Here is a 23,958-nt window from a genome sequence, read left to right as displayed (position 1 = left end):
CTCCATTTAGCAGTTTTCATAACGGTAACCATAACTTCGGGAAAAAGGGAAAAGTGTTTTGAGCTAGCAACACGCGGGTGTGAAGTGAGCCGTGCGCGGGGCATTTTCGCTGTTTGTGGACACTGCACTGCATGCAATAATGGCTGAATGAGGGTTCTAAGTCCACAAATCCGCACTGGGCCAGCGTGGTGGACTACGGCCTTAACCCTTTCTCATTGTGGGAGGAGACCCGTGCCTTGTAGTGGGCCAGTAATGAGTTGATATGATGATGATGATGATGAGGGTTCTATATGTTCTTAATTCTGTGGCGAGTCCTTACTAGCCACAGAAGTATAGCAGATTGTAAGGTGTTAAAACAAAAAGATGATTACTCATTTAATGTTGAAACATTTATTGTTAAATCTTATAACTACAACAATTAGTCGTACATATGGCTATAGTACTCTTGATACACTTGTATGTAGGTTTCCTTCTCGGTGGGAGACATGCGCGCAATGACGTCATCGTCTACACTAGTCAGCGACACCGGTTTGCCGTTCACCAACACTGTAGGAGCGTTGTCTTCGACTTCGGAATCTTCGCTTTCCATTTCGGCTGCAAATTACGTTATGAATTAATAACGTTTCGTTACTAACTAACTACTGAACTATATTTAGACTTCTCAATTTAGATTACAAATTTGTGTCAGTACAACCGAATTGTAACAATCTAAATTCTACTGGCCGTTTTCACTAAATCTAGGAAACTCTTAAATCGGATGCTTAATGGTTAGGCCTAAATAATGACTAACAACGTGAGAAACCATCAAAAGTTACGCGATACCGATTTCGCGGTGCGTAATGTTTACAAAATTCGTAAATTCACACTCGTCAAATAAAAATAAAAAATCTTTTTTTTTTTTTAATAACGTAACGAAAAATATAATACCGACTCAAATAACCTGTAGCAAGAATCATAGACAAGTTAGGTTGTATGAGTTGCCTAGTGAAAATTGATTGGTAAAACGTACATGTTTGTCTTGGAATCTCCCGAGACTTAGTAAGGCATTGCATAATTCGACGTTAGTTAAACCGGGCATTGATATAACTGAGTATAGGTATAGGTACATACTGTTGTTATGTATGGCATGTATTCCCTGGGGTCAGGGAATACATGCCATACATAACATCCATACATGTCATTGATTTTGTCATGTGTGGTGCAATATAAAAATAAGTTATTCTTTCTTTCCTTTAATCCTGCGGTAGGTCGGTTGTGTTTTTCAGGTCAATAAGTTTACTTTGTTCTATAGGATGCAAGTTATCTCTTTGCAAAATTTCAGTAAGTTTCCGATTGAATAGTCATATAAAAATCGCAAAAAACGCATCCCGTACTAAGGAAAGTTTTCCAAAATACAAGGTCGACTCACCAACGGCAGCTAGCTCATCTTTGAGCTTATATGGATCTTTGGATTCATTGTCACTGGAGTCCGAGCTATCTGGTTCAGCACCCTTCAGGGTGTTAACAGCAGTATTACCTGAAAATTGCACGAAACTGAAATACATAACTATTCAAAGCGAAATGTTTATCATAGTTAAACATTATGTTAAAAGTAATTTATAAGGTTACTTTAAATTAATGAAATTCTCAATGATAAGGTTGCTTAAAAGCTCCGCTCATCTCTCACAATTCCCATCAAGTTGCATTTATTGACGATGATGGGTAAGTTAGTCGGATCATTCCACGAATCCTCAGCGACATTCCCTATCTTACGATAGGGAAAGGATTCGTGCATCAAATTGTGCATTATTGACGGAACTATTAAATAGTCCATACTATATTATTACCAAGGTCATGTTATTGCTTTTTTTTAAAGCAACAACAGCCTAAGCAAATATCCCACTTGTTGATAAGTGGGAAATCATCCTTCAAACCTAGCAACAATTCGTAGGGCCATGCCATAAAAAATGCCGTTCTGTGTTCATTAACCTGAGGCAGAAGTGCTATCTCTACATGATCAAATCAGAAATGTGGAGATTCGTAAAAGAACCAGAGTTACCGACATAGATCAACCAGTCGCGAAGCTGAAGTGGCAATGGGCCGGGCACATAGTTCGGAGGAGGGATGGACGTTGGGGTTCCAATGGCAGCCCCGCACTGGTAAGCGCAGTGTTGGTCGACCCCGGACGAGGACGGACGACATTAGGCGCGTCGCAGGTAGCCGCCGGGCACAAAACGTGGAATTTGGAACTCCCCACAAAAGACCTATGTCTAGCAGTGGACGTCTATCGGTTGATATGATGATGATGATGCAAAGTGTTAAGCTCATGTGCTTGCTCGGTCAATTACTCGGTCAACCAAGCCCTTAAGATCGGAACAGCAATGCAGTTCGGCGGCAGAAATAAGCGTGTACTTCCTCGGACGTGCTCTGTCAAAAAAGTTCTACTACTAGGTACTTCTTATAAATTACCAGTTGAAAAATGTGAGGAACGCATTAAGTAGGTAGTACCTACAAACAACAGCTAAAGTAAAAAAAAAACGATAATAGTGGTTAGGACTTCGGCTTCAACTGCGACTTCGAATCCCAGCACGCACCTCTAACTTTTCTAAGTTATATGCGCTGTTAAACCATTCAAATATAACTTGCTTTAACGGTGAAGTCAAAACATCGTAAGGACACCTACATGTCTGAGAGTTGTCCCTTATGTTCTCAAAGGTTTGTGGAGTCCAACAATCCGCATTGGGCCAGCGTGGTGGACTACGGCCTACACCCTTCTCTTTGTGGGAGGAGAACCGTGCCCTGTAGTGGGTTTATAATCGGTTGATATGATGATGATAATAGCTCAGTTACCAGTGTTTTGTTTCTCGTGGGCCAACAGCACGGACATAATGTCGTCGTTCTTCTCTTTGCCAGTGGTCTTGGTATTGGCAGCGTTGCTGGCCGCCTTCTCCAGAGCAGCGTCCGTCGAGTGCACGCTGTCGCCCTGACAATGTTATAATTATTATGAGTGTAGTAAACATGGTAGCTGATCAAAATGTCTGACAAATATCCTTCAGACCATGTGTCAAGGCTCTAATCACTCCACTTTTATCTCTCAAAGTCTCACAAAATAGAAAATTTATGAAGGTTGTTAAACTGTAAAGTTATGTTATTATTTATTTATTGAAACAAAATATAAAATATTTTATAGGTTCTTCGCACCCTAAGACCTTGTCGACTTGTCAGGGTACTGCACATTCCTCTTCAATAACAGATTAGGTACTTAAATATTAAAATAAAACGGAACAACAGTGGTCATGCTCGCAATGTATGTACCAAAACACATTTCGTAGTTCGTACAAGTTAGCAAACCAAAATGTGGAAAACGATCAATCTGCTGAGTTTCTTGCCGGCTCTTCTCGGTAGAATCAACTGGCCGTGGTACTACCACAAAAAGATTAACTTGACGTTTCAAAAGTGCTTATGCACTAGGCCTACTTGAAATAAATGAATTTTGAATTTAAATACTTCTCAGTAAAGGCACAACGTCAAATTTATTTTCATTTGATTTTGCTTCAAAAATGTTGTTTCTAGTGATATCGTAATAATCTCTTAATATATTAGGAAGCGGGTAAATAATAAAACTGTTGATAACTATAACTCGATCAGCGCCCGCGCATTTATTAAATTGATAAGCATTTTGAATGATTAGCTTATTTAATTTATGAGTAGTTTTCAAGAAATAATTCAAATTATACTGTGTCGGAGGTTTATTTTTAATGCAAATACGAGTGCATTTTCAAAACATTTAAGTCTCGTATGAGACTTAGGAGATCCAAAAATACCTCCAGGGTCCAGTCATTATCACAATACTAGAAGAATAACATTCAATGACTGCCATAAATCCACATGTAGGGTTAGCATACGCACCGCGAGAAAATTATATCGACCATTTATCTCGTCAATCGCTATAGAAACAATACAAGTAATGGGTAGGCAAAAATATCCCGTGCCACGCATGCTAAGCCCTAATAATGTACTTAAAGTAAAGCACGAAGGTAAGTTTTTAGCACGTGTTCAAAGATAAATCGGAAAACAAAATTTAGCATCACTGGATAAATGTAAGCAAACGGATCGTTGGTGATAATATTTCACCATCAATGCTTGTCGTTCCTTAAACTGCATGGCAATATCAAGATTTGGTCCCTGGCAATCGAGGAGCCAAAATACACAGGAAAAATAGACCTTATAAGCATAGTATTAAAGTTCGAACTTGCGTCAATTCTTTAGCTCGGACCTTTGTCTGAACGTTTGTAAGAAACAATTTAGAAGTACAGGATTTGCGACTGTTAAAAGAGTTCCATTAGTTCCACTTTGTTTTTATTACTTGATATAAAACGAAACCTCGATTGCGAGCCAGCAAATCTTGTTGCGTTGTTTGCAACTACTGGATTATGATATATATATATATAGTAAGGCAAACCTGGTCGTTGGTGACGATGGTACTCTCCACCATCCATACTGGCCGTTCCTTGCGCTGCGTGGCAGAATCAGACGCGTTATCCGCATCGCCGATGGTCACATCCACTCTGGTTTCTTCCACGGCCAGACCTTGGTTGCGTGTGGCCTCGCCTGACCATTGGTCGCCAGATGGCCTGTTCAATGGCTGCTTTGATGTTAACCTGAGACGTTTAACGAATGTTTAATAAAGAACTATTTTTTTCGATCTCTGATATCTCCCATCCTTAGAGTCTCCAGTTATAAATAAATTAATAACAAATAAATATACTACGACAATACACACATCGCCACCTAGCCCTAAAGTAAGCATTGCTTGTGTTATGGGTACTAAGATGACTGATGAATAATTATATGAATAATATACATAAATACTTATAATATATAGATAAACACCCAGACACTGAAAAACATTCATGTTCATCACACAAACATTGTCTAGTTGTGGGAATCGAACCCACAGCCTTGGCTCAGAAAGCAGGGTCGCTGCCCACTGCGCCAATCGGCCGTCGGGTTTTATAGATGGGTCAAATTTCATTCTTATCTTAAGCAGCAGCTTTATTAATGTCCCAGAGTTGGAGACAGGTATAGGACAATAGGCGAGGGATTTAAGGCTTAAAGAGTTTGAAAAACATAACTAAAATTCTTAGTTAACGTGCTCTCTGAACACGAAGAAAAGTTAAAGAACCTTGAAAATCGTACACCTGTCCAGCTTTAGGGAATTAATAATTAACCCTGGCACAGTTTGTAACATCTGTAATTTTTCTGGTCTAGGCTTCGGCCGTGGCTAGTTACCACTGTACCGAAAGAGTCGTGCTGCTTAACGATTTAGCGTTCCGTTAAGAAGATTCTATATAGGTAAAATATAACTGCTATACCCTTAACAGGTGAGCCCACTACCATCTAAGACTGCATCATCATTTACCACCAGGCAAGGTTGCAGCCTAAGGCCCTTTGTAATGTAGTCTAGTCCGTAGAACTGCTTCACGTAAGAATTAAAAAATGAAGTAGACAACACGCAACGGTTTCAGGGTAATCCCCGACAGAGACTTATGCCCGTTTTCACAAACGACAAACAATGCCGAAGTAAGTAACGCATACTCAAAGAAGATTCCTACTCACACATTTACCTTTCACCAATCGTTTTTACTAAACAACTCATACAACCGAACAAGTCTAGAATTTTATCCACAAGGTGTGGTACCATTTTGTGTTTGTATCATCATATTATTGATTTTTCTTAAGTATTTAATAACGGATTGTGTATTTTTTCCATCTGTCAAGTGTCCGTTTACCACTTCCTTAAACACAACGCACCGCCGAATTATTCTCTACGCATCAATCAAATCATTAGGCATCTTATTTAAGCGTTTCCTAGGTTTAGTGAAAACGGGCATTAGGGCATGAATTTATTGCAGGATCGGCTGAAATTAGTGACAGCAATCGTAGCAGTCAAATAACTGAATAAGGCAGACAAAGATGAGATTTAAGTTCCGTGAATTATTACTTTAGACCAACATTTTCATAACTTTCATCAAAGCTACGAAGCTGTTTATTTAATGCATAAAAGTACAACTCATGAAAATTCAGATTCAAAAAAAAATATTTGCTTTTTTTTAGAAATGATGGTCATGTCGAAATTCCTCAAAAAATCGAAAAAAAATCATAACTCCAAATATATAATCGCGGAACATACATGGGGGTGATTCGGGTTCCCCACAACATACCGGACCTAAATTTTTTTAATGACGTCAACTGACCGGCCATCCTGTATATCAAAACTTACCCTCTGATTGTGTTGATGTCCACAGGTTCGGGTTCCAATATCTCGGGTGCCAACTTGATACCCTCAACTTCCCTTAGTAATATGTAAAGAGTTTCCAGTTGTTCGTTGAACTTCGCCAACAACAGCCTCGAATCCTTCTTCGGGAGCGCGGACTGGTCCTCTTCCACTATTTGACTACAAAAAGTGCACCTGAATTCCTGTGTCATCATATCGTATAGCTGATCAGCCTGAAATAAAATTAAGATTGTTTACTCCGGTGAATCCAACAACAATTATAATCAAATCCTAGGTTGCAGAAGAAAGAAGCGGTCCTGATTTAAGTCTTGTTAAACATTCTGTTTTTAAAAACAGAGATTACTGGAGGGTTATTTTTTTACGGGGATTGCCCTAATTATGGGTACGCTGTAGGTAACTACATGTAAGATAGAAATTATCATGAGGGGAGGGAGGACAAGAATGCTCTTGGTTAATCAAACCCGCAGACATTTTACTATCTTAGAGACCAGGTATAGTAAAAAAAAACTTTGCAAATTCTGATAAAGAAATATATATTTCGCCCACTGAAATTATTATGATGGAGTGATTTTGCTGGCAAGTTAGTTTTGATTTGCCGCCCCTATAGAAAGTGCAACGTCGTAAGTGCAACGTAGATTGGGCTCATTTTTATAGGCAAATAGCCCAGCATTACGGCATAGACAGCGTCATGCCGTTTGCAGTGACGGCAAAACCTTCCTTCACAAAATCCTGTGTATGTTTAGGAATAAATATGTAGGTAATTTGTAATTACCTCGAGATCTGTGAACGTTTTTCCACAAGATGGGCATTTGAAGCTGGCGCGACTTGTGGCGTCGCGTTCCTCGGTCTCCATGCGTTTTCGCATGAGATCTAATTTGTACTTGACCACGTTCACAAACGTTTTGTAGTTTATAAAATAGTAATTCACCTTTTGAGCCTTTCCGTCAGCACCTTGAAATTTACGAGAAGTCACAGATGAAGTACCTTAAGTAAGTATTAAATTTGCTCACTGAGGCTGCGATTTAAAGAGCTTTCTATGCCTTTGTTTACTATGTGTTAAACAAGCTTTGTCCAAGTCAAAATGATCTCAGCAGCTTAGAGCCGTTCTCGAGTATCAAACAAACTTAAAATAGATCGAATGTTTCTTATTTTGAAGTCGTATATTCTGTATCTACCAACTACTGATCCGTATTTTACAAAAGTTCCACTAGGAACTGTGGGTGTTAAAGTGTGGATGAACTTAGCTTTAAAAAAGGGAGAATTAGGTAATTATTACCAAAGAATTTCGACAAGCTAAAACTAATCTGATTGCGAACATGCAAATCTAGTAAAGGGCTCCCAACTAGGTAGTATTGCGCCAGATAACTTTACATATAGATCTACTTTATCAACACCCTCACCAATTAACTTTTCTCCTTTTGGGAACATGCCCTAGGATATAGCTCTACTACATGGGAGAAATCGGGAGCGCATATATGGCGCATATATGGCCGTATATGGCGTTCTCAAGGGGTCTTGTCAGATTATTAACATCTCACTGTTAGGCAAACGTCTTTTCACCGCTATATATAGCCGCTTACTTACGCTACTTTAATGCGGGTAGATAATAACAAGAACTGATTTCTTAACGTCCTCTCCGAGACATAGGGTTTAAAGAACGCGTATATTTTGACTCAAGGCTTTACTTACCAGTCTCCATTTTGAGCCGTACTTGAATGAATTTATCATTTTTCAAAGTAGCTATTCTAGCTCTCAACATTTTCCGTTCAAATTTTAGGAGTTCGCAAATATCATCTTCCTTCATGCCTAAAACATAAATTAACATAGAAGTTTCACACAAGAATCCTCCGTTGCTAGGCTTTTAGTCCAGTAATGGACTGTTATAGGCTATATTGATGATGATCATGCAGCCACACCAGCATCCACCTATCGGTACCATAAATCTGACCCTTTCAGAAAACACTGAGTCTATTTTAATGTAACTTTTGAATAATGTATAATAAAACCGGCGCAGACAAATCTTATAATATCGAAAAGCTTTGCCCTTTCCCTTGGAACCCGGAGCTGATTGAATTGAACTGATGAAAATTGAAATGAGGCGAGGAGACAACACGTCACCTTATGGCACCCCGCTATTTATCGGACACCATTCTAAGTATGACTCTTTGAACAGTACCCGATGCTTGCGCTCATACGACTTGGAAACCAGTAAATTAGGAGATATGTTAAGAGAATAAAACAAACTTAAAAAAAGATCATAATCTACATTATTAGTTGTATTACTGATGCCAATACTGTTGTACAAACTTGTCACAGACTGATGTTGGTATTATTCTGGACATATACCTATACATTTATAGTTATTAATTTTGACCAAATTATTTTTTAACGAAGTCGTGGGCAAAAGTGTCATGTACCTACCTACCTTCTGAGTATTTACTGCAGTTAAACAAGGGATTGTGTTTTGTGGCATGCGCACTATTTTCTCTGAAGCGAATTCGTGCCATAACGTTATAATTTACATGAAATTAAATTATAACATACCACAATAATAACTTTCTATGGTAAATTCTGATTGGTCATTTCATGCACTTCGCTGCTTTGTTTATTATTAAAATACGTAGGTATGGTTTGTTTGTTCACTTACAAGGATTTCTGACCAACATGTCTACAATCAAGGCATCCTCGATTGTGTAGAAGCCCCTGACAACAAGCCTGGCAAGTTGTTTCAAACTGCTGGGAACTTCAGTCACTAATCGTTCTTCGGTCATAATACCTGAAATCGGATAAATAGGAATCAGTGACACAAACTTTTAATGTCTAAGACCTACATACTACCAAACTCCTGCCTAAACTAGGTAGGCAATGTAGTTTTTAGTAAAGTATGCTACTGAAATATTCGATAAAGGCACAAGTGGTCCTATGAAAAAAAATTACAATTTTAATAGGTCTACATACAATATATATCGGTTGATATGAACCTACCTACCTAACAAAAGGTAAGTATGCTGAAAAAAGAAATATACGAGAGTTACATATTTGTTCCGTTTGCCGTCGATATCTTGGGCCCCCAGGGGATCTATGGAGTCGAAGTGCAAAAAATCTTGAGAGACATTAGAACGCGGTTGAATGCCTCATCTGGTAACAGAAGGGCTGGCTCATTTTTTGCGCAAAGAATTAGTTGTTTTGCTTACCTAATAAATAACGCAAATATACCTACCTAACTAACTAATTAATAAATATTTCAGCAAATTATAGATAGGTAAACATACACACATATTAAATATACAGTTAAAGTTCGCCTTAATATTAAAATTTTAAAAGAACTGAATTTTCTTATTCGATAAGTATGTATTTAAGTAGATTACAATATTTTATTGTGTCCATCTGCTTAACTAAATGAACAGCTTCACAAAATAGTTGTAATATTTTTCAGTATTACATCTTAATTGTCACCTCCTGGATTCCTCATTCCACCTAATTACCAGGGGCAGATGTCATTGATGATTCCACCGCCTCAGAGCACAATACCAGATCTGACTGAAAACGACCGGCAATCCAATACTAAATATCTATTATTATTATAATCATTATTTGTACACCACATGAAGAAATATACAAGAAAAAAAGAAACATAAAAATAGAAGAGAATTAAATAAGAAGTAGAATACAAAAGGCGGCCTTATCGCTTAGTAGCGATCTCTGCCAGGAAACCTTAGAATTAGGAAAAAAAGAGGAGAACTAACTACAGGTGGTACAAAATATAAAATAAATACATACGAATAACTAAACAACATGAACTAATATACACAAATGAATTTTAAAAAAAACCTATTAATAAACTATATATACCATATAATAAATACTTAGATAAAAGTAAATAAATACTACTTATTAAACATCGCCTTCAGTTGGTCAAATAATTACCGGCTTTTTAAAATATCGCCAGTGACTGCCGTATGTTCGTAGGAAGCGCATTCCACAACTCGATGGCTTCGATCTAGCACTAGTATACCTACCAGATCTGACTGAAAACGACCGACATCCCTATGCCATATATCTAAGACTAGAGTCTATAGAATACATGCAACCTCAGCAGCAGCGTGTTCCATGATTTCTTAATTGGTCCAGATATGGTCCCATCCACGAATACTATAGACTTTCAGTCTAATCTAATAGTAATAATGCTACGTCGCCCTAAAACCTTCTCCTAGTCTCTTACGAGGCGTACCAAGTTTGAAGTTAACACTAAAGGCTCAAAGAGCTTCCAGACTGAGTTCTTCGTTCACCCCGGTCAGGCAGTGTAATAAACACACTACATAGTCTGAAAAAATCTGACCAATCTCGATGGATAGCGATTAGATTTGGGAAATAGGTTTAAATCCTGATTTGAGTCTTTATAACAAATGTGTACATACGAAAATCTAGGAGTTATTAAATACTCCTAATCCTTAAGACGGCAACCATTGATAAGTACTCTTATGTACCTACTTTTGAAGTCATTAACATCTCTGTGCAGCTAAGCGTTTCCATCAATGATTTCACCGTTCTAGGCCAACAGGAAATCGGCTATAAATCTTTCTGCACCAATTCATCTTTACTTTGTAGGTAGGTAGTTAGTAGGAGATTTATAATGACTCTTAGGATGATAGGATACACCAGATGAATCTAAATAAACACTATATACGGATGCGTTAAGTTTTAAAGTTGGATAAACCTATTCCTAGAAAATGTCTGTCTGTTATTTATTTTTGTCCATGTCAAATATCGGGTCAAGCGTATAGTTGAATTGACTTATAGGTTCAGTCTTTCCAGGCGTAAATAGTAGCCCATATTATCTTCGAAGTCCATATGTAACGTGAATCATCTCGCAAGTACTTATGGACTTATTTTTTCAACTTACAGGACTTTTCCTAATGCACTAGCGTTGATTCTGATGCTGATATAAACAGATATAATAAACTATATTTTACTAACCTACATAGGTACTAAACATTATCAATATAACAAATGCACTACCTTATGGACTTCGAAGATAATATGGGCTACTATTTACGCCTGGAAAGACTGAACCTATATTGACAGAACTTGGCTTTCAGTTAGAAGTTGGTTACAGCTGGAACTTACACGAATGGTTTTGGATTTAGGTAAGAAGTAGAAAACCTACTTGGTATTCCGTTTTCGATGGTATGAGGTGCGTGGACGAATTTACATTTAGTTCGTCAGAAAATATTCAGAATTAAGAATATACAGATTCCTCATTCAGTGATTATTGCATCCAGTGCATTGTGTCCAAAAACAGTGAAAACGCCCTGCGCACATCTCACTTCACATTCGCGAAATGTTAGCTTACAAACTTTTCCATTTTACCCATTTTATGGTAAACGTTTAGAACATTAAAGGTAAAATAATTACTGTCAACTGCTACCTGTTCGAAAACGTGAAATATTCATAGGTTTGATAAAGTTCCAAATATCTCAGATTTTATCGTCGGTTATAAAATTATACAAATTTTATTAAAAATCGAATCATTTATTCTTAACGATAAATAGTAACACAACTTAATAAATTAAATGTATAATAATTGTCTCATAAAAATACAAAATAGTATGATAATTATCAAAAAAAACTTACAGAAAAAATACGAATTAAGTTAAATGAGCACAATTCGTACCTGGCAGTGATATTTAACCCAATATTTTATCGTTGGTCTATTGGATGGCAATTTTTGCAAAATTAAATTAATAATTTTATTCTATGCTTAACACATTGATGGCTACTGTAAGCAAATTCTTGGTAAAATGTACAAATATACTCTTCAAGTTTAAAAACTATGAAAAATAACGTATTCTATACCTAAAGGTATTGTATTTTTTTTACCTCGTATGCTGAATTGCTGTCATAAAAATAGGTAACTTATAGGTTACTTAGTTGCCACTTAGCTGATCGCTTCAAATGATGAAACTAAATTGAATTTACATTTCAGTGGCACATTTTTTGGCTAACAATTATGAGTATAAGTACTGATAATAGGTAATGTAAATTATAATAGCATATTAAGTACATAACACAATTTCCCTCTTTCGTATTATAGGAGGCCTTGGCCCTCTGTGTAACATTTTTGATCTTAGGATGACAATGCTGAATATTATTACAGGTTTTTGGGTTTGGTAAAGAAATTAATACTAAATTGATAAATGCTCATTGAATCATAGCCTTTTTTTTGTATAAACATTAATTATAATTAATCATTAATGTTTATGAAAAAAAAAATTAAATGATTATTTACAGTACAGTGAGAACGGGTAATTCAACTATTCAATTAACTAAGGCCTAAACTTTTAAACAGAGAATGTAAACATAATTACAAATAAACAAACATAAGTATAGCCTACAAGGAAACAATAGTAATCAAAATCAGTCTTGTTATATTGATACCACTGATTAATACTGAATAGCAAGGATTCTAAAACAATATTGATAAATAATATACAATGGTCCAGAATGGTGTTATGAGCAACAAATCTTATCAAATGTTATTGTGCAAAATAGTTATGAAACTAAATTCTATGAATTTGTGTCATGTTCTAAGCATTCAAAGTCATATTGTAACATAATTAATCACCAAGACAGTCGACAGATACACAATAAATTGAATCAGTTTCTGCTAAATTAACACACACAATAAATACTTAGATTACATTTACATGTACAGAATATTTAAAGAAATAACTACCTAGGACTTTTTATATTTACATATAAGGGCAAGTCAAGAAAAATTATCTTGTATACAATCATAATAATGATAGATAAAATATTTCTTTCATGTCCAATCACGATAATTTAGTAAAAGAAACTAAATCAATTAGAATGAGTTCTCTCCAGTATCATTTGTATATTATCAAGTGTTTGGTATATAACTCTAAAATTTGGACGATCACTGGGATGATGGTTCCAGCATTGTTTCATTAAATCATAAACACATCTTGGTGTATTGTCAGGGCAAGCAAGAACATTGCCATCTTTTAAAAATCTTACTACTTCTTCATGAGTCATACCAAAGTAAGGTTGTAATGCAAAAGAAAATATTTCCCAGAGGCACACTCCATATGCCCATACATCCGATTCTAATGTATATTTATTGTACAATATGCTTTCTAAAGGCATCCATCGCACAGGAATCGCATCATGCTCATCCCCTTTGTAATAATCTTGTAAATATATTTTATGTGACAATCCAAAATCAGCAATTTTAACAACCATATCATCATTAATAAGACAGTTCCTAGTAGCTAAATCACGATGCACAAATTTTCTATCCGAGAGGTAAACCATTCCAGAAGCAATCTGCCTGGCAATGTGAAGGAGGTCCATATGATGAAGGGGGCCCACAAGGAGTCTTAAATCCTCTCTATTTTCAACACCAGGTGGAAAATTAGTTGCAGTGCTGCTTGCTCGTAAGTACTCATTTAGGTCACCTTTTCCCATATATTCAAATAAGAGGCACATTGGGCGTCCTATAGCACATACACCTAGTAATTTGACAATATTCGGATGATCAAAATCTGCTAATAAGCAAGCTTCCCTTTCAAAGTCTAATTGTAAATCATGTGAAGCTTCATCCTTAAGCATTTTAACTGCAACCAAAGTAAATTCCTCTTCAGGAACTAAGCCTGGCGCTTTCGCTTGAAAAACTCTCCCAAATGCCCCCTGACCCAAATCCCTGATATAAATAATGTTGTTTCTAGGGAATTCAAGCTTTTCTAACTTAGGGTTAAGTTGTGCACCAGTTGTATGATAGGCCAGGTTACTTGGCAGCTTGTCCAAGTCAATATCAACATTTTGCATGTTTCTACGGTTTGAAACATTACACTGAGAATAGTGGGTTTTAATGAAATAGTGACACAAAAGCGCTACTGACGCTATACCTAAAATACATCCAAGGCCTCCAACCGAGAGCAGCAAGACAAAACTAGGTGTAAAATAATTCTCCATAATCATTGGTCCATTAATATTGTCCATTTCTTCAGTAAAATTGGCACATGATGGTATGTCGCAAGTTTCCCACCTAACATTTGGATCCATTGTGTAACACCAGGGCTTCCGTTCCTCACCCCCAGCATTTCTACAGTGATTAGTTGCATTTTGGACTTCAGGGAAAACCAATGGTGGCCTTGTATGTTGGTGAGGGTGCTGTGCCTCCCAAGCCTGGCAAGCTAAACCAGTTTCAGTGACATTCATACTTCCCTGGTAGTACCGGCCGTTCCCACGGATACATGTTGTAGTAACTTGGCTATAGTCCATATCTATAATACCGGCACTGTTGCAAGTTACTTGAGTACCTTTACCAGCTAATTTTGGGAGGTCTTTACATTCTGGAAATCGAAAGTGCCCTCTAGACTCAAAGAATACACCGCGACGCTTTTGCTCTTCAATAACGATCCAGTCGTTGTAACAAAACTGCATTTTAACAGCCATACAGTCTTCATAACAAAGTGGCAATGCAAAATAACCTTCTCCATCTCTTACTATGCATTTAGGGAAGGCATATGCACATAATAGTTTTTCTGCTTTGCTTCGGCAAGGTTCTTTCAAGGTGGATATCATTTCTTTCCAAAGCCCGGTTGTGATCTTTTCGTTTTCAAGGCCTCCTGTATGGTTGTACCATACGAATCCAGTTGAATAGTGCTTACAAATTTGTCCATTGTATGGACCACAATAAAGATGCACAGATTTAATTGAAAGAAGCACTATAATTAATTTACAACACACGTTCATTGTTATAATAGAATTAGTGTTTCGTTGTATAAAGTATAAAATTGCATTTTCATTTAAATTTAAGGCTATTTACAAAACGCTGAAAACATTATATTCAGTACACAATGGCGGAAGCATTATTTATTATTGATTTTAGCAAAATTTTCAGGCGTAAAGTTATCCGTATTCGAAAAAAAAAGAATGGCTTAATGTTGCTAGTAAGAATATTTCAATTATAAAGGTGTCTCCGAAAAATTATACAAATCGACTACATTATACGAAATTTAAAAAAATAGGTAGTCTGCTAAACAAATGTATATTATATGCAATATACTACCCAAAAAGAGTTAGGTGTTGAGTATACTATAGACTTCTATACAAGTGTAAAATTCGAGGCGGCAGCAATTCAATAACGTTTGGACGAGAATTTTAATTTTCTTGTCATATTTAGGGGGAACGATAATTGTGCCACTGTGCTATTATACTATATCTCTAAAGTAAACTATACTAACAGGTCTGAAAAAGTGCCGTCTCTTTCAGCAAGGAACTTGTAATAAGGACAGCACTACTTTTAGACGTGCCAATTATATTTAGTGATTTAGTAAATCAAAATAAGCACCATTATATTTGTTACACTAATTTTCGTATGCGTTTTGTTTTGACAGCGTCTGGCGTAGTCGTTATTGTGTACTGTGACAATAATTTTAGTTGGATTGTATTTTAAAAGTTTCTACTTCTATCACGTGTACGGTGCTGCAAACGCAATATTTTTATCTATTTTAGCCTTGTTATCAAACTTGTCGTAGTGATATGTCAACTGGCCTATCAAAACCGAACAATAAGCATCACTATATTCAAATATACGTAATTACATAATCATAATTATATTTTAATTGAAAGTCCACTACTTTCAATTAAAAGCGGTAAAAACGGGCATTCAATGAAATAATACTGAAATATAGGTCTCGATAAAAGAAGCGAGAACGAATTATTTGCACTATGCCTATATTTCCGCTTATCCCTGTTCTTTAACTTCGGAATTAAGGTACTTAGCAACAATTTTAACAAATAAAACGTAATCTATGACCCAAAACCGAAATAAAACTAATGAGATTGTCGAGATGCAAAATAATCCTTACGATTATCGTTAGAAAGTTTTTTAAAAACTATTAGTTATTAATCAACCCAAAAATTATAGCCATTAGTTGGTTACATTTGTACGTGGCCCAGGATCTAGGAATAGTATTAAACGAGAAACCCGCTAATATAAATTGCCAAATTGTACGTTCTACCTTATTGTGCTGTTGTATTTGTATCTCTGTAAATTTTCTCTGTGGTGTACAATAAAAGTGTATTCATTCATTCATTCATTAATATACGATTATAATTTCTGATAATAATTATTATTTATACGTATAAATAATAAATAAGAAATGAGTTTATTCCTTGCAACAGTTTCGTCCTGGTAAGGTGTTCACCTTTAACAAAAGTCAAGAGTTTAGTAATTCCTAAAATATTGAAGTAATTTCCTAACTATGTAGAGAATAAACCGAACCAGTGATTTAGACAAAAATATACGAAGTATAATATTTAATTATACAAAATATTTTTGTTAATAGCAACATTATTTTCGATTTAAATGTTGGCTATCGCTCCGGCAAAGAAATGTCAATCTGTCAAAATAAATATTTTGAGACAACAGAAAATAGTGCAATTGAAATAATAACCTGTGAATGGCTGCAATTGAGAAAGTAAAGGTCGTCGTCCTTGGTGATTCTGGTAAGTTGCGCGTCATTAATATTATTATAGCTAACTTTATTCACTTCTGATTTAAAAATAAATTATTCACTGATTTATCACTTTAACTAACATTTGCCAACAAAGTTTGGAGCCATGACACTGGTGTCCCACTGTCAGTGGCAGGTGGGACAACATTCAGGTTTTAAGTTAGAGCGGGAAAACTTAATTTTTTGCAAGAATGTTAGAGTCGCAGGTTTTAATTAAGTAAACTATCAAAAAGTTTTTTTTACTCTTATTAAAAATTTAAAAGTACTCAATAATATTTATCGAAGTCAATTTGATTGACCGTCTGTGATACAGTTGAGAAGTTTAACCTAATAAGTGACAGCGATCCACTAAGGTTATTTAGTGTGTGTCTGTGTGTGTGTGTGTGTGTGTGTGTGTGTGTGTGTGTTTGGTGTTTGTGTGTCTGTTTGGTGTGTGTGTGTTTATCCGTGAGTGTGTGTGGCTATGTTATTAATCGTGCCTCTATATCCATTATATTATAAATAGAAATAAATTTAAGAAGCGCCTCAGTTTCTTCATACGTTAGTGTCGTCAGCCAGGCTATCAACGTTTTGTTCAATTACGTTTTTTGGTATATATATATATATAGCAAATTTTTTGTTAATTTTATTATAAAGAGTGGTGACTTGCGTGATTTATTTTCAACAACCAAAAGCAGTCCATGTTCTATTTCTGAGTATAACATTGCATATTCTTCGCTTTCCACTAATTTCAAGCGTGTTCTTTCAGTTTTCGAATCCTCATGTTCCATTTAAAAACTTTGATTTTCGCGTATAATTAAGTGGTTTTCTATCGTGGGTAGTGTTATTCTCCTCTTTGGCTCTGTCTTGTATGTTGATGAACGGACTTCATCAGTTATGGAAAATAATCTTTGTTTATTAAACTTGAATAATAGATTAAAAACTTATCCATTAATTTTATTTTCAGGCGTCGGCAAAACATCATTGACTTACCTAATCGCCCATAACAAGCCGTTAGTTTCACCGGGATGGACGGTGGGTTGCTCTGTGGAGGTGAAGTTGCACAGATACAAGGAAGGCACCCAGGCTCAGAACACCTTCTTCGTCGAGCTCTGGGATGTTGGCGGGTCCAACAACCATCGAAACACTAGGAATGTGTTCTATCAGCCCACACATGGTAAATTGGACTTCATATCTTATTGAATTGGAACCAATTCTGTTGTATACAAATCTCTAAACGTTTACGCCCGAAGATAACAATCAGTCTAATCCAAAATCTTCAGACGGCAGGTTGAATTTAGTAGTGCTATCCTTATCAACGAGGAAGAGTAGGACAAGGATAGCACTACTAAATTCAATCGACCATCAGAATTGCTGGCGTCAGAGATTTCTTTATTTACTGTTGGACAGAAATGGGTTTTCAATCTATGTTAAATGAGCTTTTTCAGTTGACGCTATGACCAAATGGCTGATATGTATATTTTTATATAGTTTTAATTGACAGACCAAGCAGATGGCCCACACATGCCTATGATAACACCGGCAACCACGCCATTTTACCCGCGTTAAGTAAGTCAGGATATGATTGAGTCCATCTTGTTGGTGGGCTACCTATGTATATAAAATACTTTAAATACAGAGGTAGGCGGCCAATCTATGGAAGTATTAAAAAAAAAAAAAAAATAATAATAAATATACTACGACAATACACACACCGCCATCTAGTCCCAAAGTAAGCGTAGCTTGTGTTATGGGTACTAAGATAACTGATGAATATTTTTTTGAATAATATACATAAATACTTATAATATACATATAAACACCCAGATACTGAACAACATTCATGTTCTTCTCACAAACATTTTCCAGTTGTTGGAATCTAACCCACTGCCTTGGACTTAGAAAGCAGGGTCGCTGCCCAGTGCGCCAATCGGCCGTCAAATATTTTTCAAATTAGTCGTTCTGGAATTTTTTTAAACTTTTTCAATAAAAATAATTTTCTTTTTTAAGGTATAATATTGGTACACGATTTGACAAATAGAAAAAGTCAAGGCAATTTACAAAAATGGTTGTCCGAAATCCTCAACCAAGACGGTACGAACCCAAATCAGCACGTGGATGTGGATCCCGAACAGTTCCTAGGCTCCACTAAAGTAAGTTGACTTGTTCTGTTATTGAATCTTTTTCGTGATAAAATGTGGCGTAGATTTCTCATTGTAAAGTATTTTTAGCCATTTAACTTTACTTGCGTATGTTCGGTCTAAATCAGTTTAAGTGTTTAAACACACTATGCCGAAAATACGCGACCGAAGTTCCATGGCTGATTTTACGTTCCATGGCTGATTTTACGTTCCAACGCATTCGGCTGATATGACACACGATAAGAGCCGAAATTACGCGGCAGAAATTCAGTTGTGTAACTTTGTGTGGTGGGTATTCAGTGTCTCAAGCGTTGTCGTGGCGTCGTGCCGTGTTATCTACACAGTACGCAAAAGGAAGTGATCTTCTTAAGGTTCCGTTGTTATTTTTGAGGTGCGAAACCCGAAAAATGGACTATTTTACAGTAGTAGAACTTACGCCCGACCGAAGTTCGGCTGTACGTTATAACGCGACGTGAATTCGGTTTGGTGTGCCATCAGTTAATAAAATACATTGCAGGCGTAGTCACGCTGAGCTTCGGTCGCGTATTTTCGGTATAGTGTGTTTAAACACTTAAGCATTTGTTTGGAGAAACGGACGGAGAGACAAATAATTCGAGCTTGCTGCAATCTTGTAAAGGCTTCTTTAGAATATTTCAAATCGCATTATTTTTCAATCTTTATTTAATTTTATTTATTTATTCATTTATTTACTTTATTTGCACACCACAAAAAGTAAATGGCAACGACAGGAAATTAAGAAACTTAAAAAATAGAAGACTCCGGGACGGTTTTGTGGTTGCAGTAGATGGTGGCATAGAGAATGCTTCTGGCTGTTCTCCGTTATATATTTTTTTTTTAAATGTTTATAGTAACATAAATGGCACCCCCAGGAAGAGGGGTGGTGTCAAGATGCATTCTGATGTGCCACACGGTGCGTAATTCCTGTCCTAAAAATAATGTCCTGATTATTTAGGTCCAATTGGTTAGGTTTAGGTAGCATGTCCATACTAGTAAAAACGTATTATGCAAAGACCTTATTACAAAGAGTCTGCTGCAAAGAGAGACATCGAAAGAGTTCGGTATGATAAATAAATAAATCCCTACTAATATTATAAATGTGAATGTAAGTTTGTTTGTTGCGCTTTCACGCAAACTACTGAACCGGTTATCATGAAACTTTGGAAACATATTCTTAGAGGTAATATAAATAATGTAGGATACTTTTTATCCCGAAATTAAGCTGAGTTCCTTTGGGAGAGGTGATTAAAAAGTTTGACGATTTTACACAAGGACTATATTAAAAATGTTAGAAATGTTCTTCGTTAACATTTAGCATATAAATCAACTAACAATGCGATTTCGATTCGTCCTATAACGATTACTATTTTTTGTAAGTGATTGGAGGAGCTCAGACTTGTCAGACAGTTCTTTTCAGTATTGTTTATGTATATATTTTTTATAAGAATACACAACTTAATAATTTCAGTACAACTACATACACCTAATGTCCATGTGTCTTAAAACACAAAAACAAACGCAGACGAAATCGCGGGCATCAGCTAGTAATAAGTAAATATAATACGACAATACACACATCGCCATCTAGCCCCAAAGTTTTTAACTATATATAACACATAAATACTTATAATATACTTACAGATAAACACCCAGACACTGAAAAACAATTATTTTTATCACACAAACATTTTCCTGTTGTGGGAATCGAACCCACGGCCTTGGACTCAGAAAGCAGGGCCGCTGCCCACTGCGCCAACAATTCGGCTTCAATGCAGCTTGTAGGGTTATAACATCAAATCTCTTTCTTTAAAGACGAAGAGAAATTTAGACTGGGACTGGGGAGGTCTGTACCCATCAGTGGGATTGAAATAGGCCACGTATAATTTGAGTACCTTCAAGGCTAGAGTGAATAGGCTTTTTCTAGGCAAGCGTGCCCTAGACCTTTGCTCATTGCTTTCTAACGGGCATGATTGTCGTCAAGCGCTGGCCTATCGTTAATAAAAAAAAAAGGCTGAGTTTAATATAAGATTTAAAATAATGAGAAGGAAATGAGAGAAAAAGCTTAAAGACGGTCGGCATGAAATAGTGTTCCGTGCAGACCTGGCAGATAGGGGGGGTTGTTTTAGTCCGTGCAAGTCGGACATGCCCTGCCATCAGGCTTCTAGAAGTCCGAAGGGATCCTCGATTTAAATTAAAAAAAAAAAAGCCTGAGTTTAATCATTGTTCTCTTTTGGTAGATTCCTATTCTTGTCATTGGAACGAAATACGATTTAGCAGAGGAGAAGCAAAGGAAGAACCAGTACAGAAGACTCGCGAGTAGCATAGCCGAGCAATGTGGAGCTGATGAGATATTTGTGAACTGTTTTCAAGCTAGGTAAATCAAATTTTAGTATCTACAGTAGGTACGATAAGTATAAGATTTTTCACGTTCGTAATCGATAGTCGGTTACATCTGAGAAAATTATAATTTATGCTACTTGTTTTAAAGCTCAAAGTCTATAGCTTCTTGTTTTTTTAATATCAATATTAACAAAAAACGTATGTATACTTATAGTTCTTTGGCTTAACAAGATAAAAATCTTTTCAAAAATTTTATCTTTCGTAAAAATATTCCTGCATAGTTAAATAAATGGACATAATAAATTTGGAATACTAATAGACTTATTATCGGACAACCAAGTTTCAGTCTATTAAATCACCGGAATGAGCCTGCAGACTTTGAAGTGTACTTTCAAACTTTATGGCTAACTTCAGGGTTTCAGGTTTTTGTGACGATTTGTGCGCGCATCGTAAAAATTACTCTCTTAATTTTTCCATAACGCGCCAAAAGAAGTATTTCAAAAATAAGTTTTCGATTTTTGTTATCGCAATGCGCGTAATGTTCCGTACGTGGAAAATAAATCGCGGGTGTAAAAATATATCGGACGTTTTACGCTCTAATTATTGTTTTATTCTTTAGATCGCTTGCCCCGGGCAACAGCAATACAGTGAAGCTGACGAGATTCTTCGATAAGGTGAGTAGAAAACAGTACGTAACTTGTTCAAGGTACCGAATTGATACAGTAAACATGGTCCCGCGATAACGTTTGCAGTAGTATAAACCGCGTCGCCTCCATTAACGCCCACTTTCAATTATTTATGTATGGAGCAACAACACAAAAGTACCAAAAATTGACGCCTTTAACAGAAATAAACGCACGCACGCACAAACGCAAGCACGCACGCACACGCAACTATATGCATTTTCACATGCTGCGACGAATCAATTTTTATTTGATTGTTTTTCATCGATTAGTCTTAATTGTTTTCTTTGTTTCTTTACTTCTTGCACAGTTTTATGTTATTAACTCTCTTACATATTTATTTATTCAAAATACTTCTTATTTTTGTGTTAAATCCGGGACCGTACCATTTAAAAATGTTATGTTTATGTAATCTTTGTGGCCTTAGATTTAAATGAAACTATTTATAAATATATTTTTATTGTAACGCTGTTGATTACGAATAAATAAATAAAACAGAAGTTATAACTTACTTCATTAAATTAAAATAAAATAATATAAAATAATAAAATAATATAAATAATTAAGTTTCTAATAATTAAAATTATCCTATTTCTTTCTCCACGATTTCTTTGCCAAGTATTGTCAAGATCATTTTTGCTATGAACCTGTAAATGTATCAGGGCTAGTCGGGATAAAAAAGTATGCATTGTCCGGCTTCAGGATACAAGCTATCTGTTCCGGCCCAAGGCATCAGAATGCTCCGGCCTAGGGCATTAAGATGCTGCGGCTCAAGACATTGGAAACACCAATTCTTAGTTTAGTGTACATTGCAGTGTATTTCCGTCAGGCGTCGACTTACTTTTTGTAAGGTTCACTTGGAGCCGACAGTTCGCAAATGTCACTACCAATCAACACTATTAAAGCAACTAATGTCATAACTCATAAGTTAGTCTTTTATTTGCCCCAATGTATGCCTAAACATACACTATCACTGTGTCAAATTTCGTTAACATCGATGCAGTTGTCGAGCCGAACATTGGTAAATAAGAAATACATTCGCATAAATAATATTCGACATCATAATCAAATACCAGCCAGGGTCTCCTCTACAGCATCAGAAGTGTTTAGTACCATTACCATGCTGGCTAAATGCGGTTTGGTAGACTTCACACGCCCTCTAGAATGTTATGGAGAAGTTTCAGGCATGCAGGTTTCATCACGTTGTTTTCCTTGACCATTAAAACGTGACATTTTGATTAATTTAATTGAAAATATATTACAGACTAGTTGTACCCTGCCACGCTTCGCTGTGGCACATTTTTATGGAATGGTTGAGAAATGAGAAACAAAACATCAATACATTACATATGTCAGCGAGTGTTTTTCTCGCTTTCGGCAGATGGCGCGGTCACTGGTACATCGATCGTCGAAAAAAACTGTAGTTACGCGGTCGCGGATATGTGACTGATGCAAAAAAAAAAAAAAAAACAATCCTTGATGCGGATTATATATCATGCTCGATCGGTGCAGAGCTTTTTGAGTTTTTGAAGCGTACACAAACCAATATAACATTTTTATATATATAGATTATATGCAATTTACAGGTGATAGAGCGCCGCTACTATTCCCGCGTGAGCCCGTTCCCGGACAAGCGACGCCCCATCCCGTCGTATGTCCTGGATTCCACTCCGATCTCGACAAATAAACGCCCGCAATACTTGAGCCCGAGATTCTACCATATGGACTAGTTGACTTGTTTACTGCAAAATGTTATCTTTATGTATATTATTCAAATACCCTTTATTTAACACGTAAGAAACAATAAAAAGTTATGTAAAAATTCAGTCTGAAAGACAAATTTATGTCACTATTATTTATTGATTAATCCCGCTCTAATTCAATTCTCGATAATATGGATTTTGCTGTATCAACTGGGTAAAATTTACTTCGCCAATGCCGCATGGGACTCCTTTACTGTATAAAGTAGCATATAA

General features: G+C 36.2%; 3 protein-coding genes across 3 annotated transcripts; 1 reads left to right on the top strand and 2 right to left on the bottom strand.

Annotated features, from left to right (window-relative positions):
* Positions 1 to 362: 362 nt before the first annotated feature.
* LOC120625544 (general transcription factor IIE subunit 1) lies at positions 363 to 16,924 on the bottom strand. The gene is made up of 9 exons (XM_039892592.1): positions 16,762 to 16,924; positions 8,925 to 9,053; positions 7,967 to 8,083; positions 7,050 to 7,228; positions 6,263 to 6,489; positions 4,442 to 4,640; positions 2,830 to 2,962; positions 1,409 to 1,516; positions 363 to 594 (listed from the first exon to the last, which is right to left on the bottom strand). The coding sequence occupies exons 2-9, from the start codon at positions 9,046 to 9,048 to the stop codon at positions 419 to 421; spliced, it is 1,263 nt and encodes a 420-aa protein (XP_039748526.1). The 5' UTR covers positions 9,049 to 9,053; positions 16,762 to 16,924; the 3' UTR covers positions 363 to 418.
* LOC120625543 (tyrosine-protein kinase transmembrane receptor Ror2) lies at positions 12,167 to 15,222 on the bottom strand. Its single transcript, XM_039892591.1, has one exon. It carries the CDS (start codon positions 15,053 to 15,055, stop codon positions 13,139 to 13,141), a length of 1,917 nt encoding a protein of 638 aa, XP_039748525.1. The 5' UTR covers positions 15,056 to 15,222; the 3' UTR covers positions 12,167 to 13,138.
* On the top strand, positions 16,729 to 23,822 carry LOC120625547 (rab-like protein 3). The gene is made up of 6 exons (XM_039892599.1): positions 16,729 to 16,813; positions 17,768 to 17,977; positions 18,811 to 18,953; positions 21,197 to 21,333; positions 21,919 to 21,973; positions 23,569 to 23,822. The coding sequence occupies exons 1-6, from the start codon at positions 16,768 to 16,770 to the stop codon at positions 23,710 to 23,712; spliced, it is 735 nt and encodes a 244-aa protein (XP_039748533.1). The 5' UTR covers positions 16,729 to 16,767; the 3' UTR covers positions 23,713 to 23,822.
* The last annotated feature ends 136 nt before the right edge of the window (positions 23,823 to 23,958 follow it).

The sequence above is a fragment of the Pararge aegeria genome, chromosome 8 (assembly GCF_905163445.1).
Source record: "Pararge aegeria chromosome 8, ilParAegt1.1, whole genome shotgun sequence".
NCBI lineage: Eukaryota > Metazoa > Arthropoda > Insecta > Lepidoptera > Nymphalidae > Pararge > Pararge aegeria.
Note: the sequence above shows the minus strand (reverse complement) of the source record. Positions and strands in the feature narration are given on the sequence as shown.

What these genes read in the sequence shown, in the direction of transcription:
- LOC120625544 (XM_039892592.1), bottom strand. Translation starts at nt 9,048, where the DNA reads ATGACCGAAGAACGATTAGTGACTGAAGTTCCCAGCAGTTTGAAACAA. An exon ending in ACGGCTCAAAATGGAGACTG is followed by an intron (nt 7,229 to 7,966) that starts GTAAGTAAAGCC and finishes GTAAATTTCAAG; the next exon opens with GTGCTGACGGAAAGGCTCAA. An exon ending in CCATCGTCACCAACGACCAG is followed by an intron (nt 2,963 to 4,441) that starts GTTTGCCTTACT and finishes TAACATTGTCAG; the next exon opens with GGCGACAGCGTGCACTCGAC.
- LOC120625543 (XM_039892591.1), bottom strand. Translation starts at nt 15,055, where the DNA reads ATGAACGTGTGTTGTAAATTAATTATAGTGCTTCTTTCAATTAAATCT.
- LOC120625547 (XM_039892599.1), top strand. Translation starts at nt 16,768, where the DNA reads ATGGCTGCAATTGAGAAAGTAAAGGTCGTCGTCCTTGGTGATTCTG. An exon ending in AGTTCCTAGGCTCCACTAAA is followed by an intron (nt 18,954 to 21,196) that starts GTAAGTTGACTT and finishes CTCTTTTGGTAG; the next exon opens with ATTCCTATTCTTGTCATTGG. An exon ending in GTGAACTGTTTTCAAGCTAG is followed by an intron (nt 21,334 to 21,918) that starts GTAAATCAAATT and finishes TTTATTCTTTAG; the next exon opens with ATCGCTTGCCCCGGGCAACA.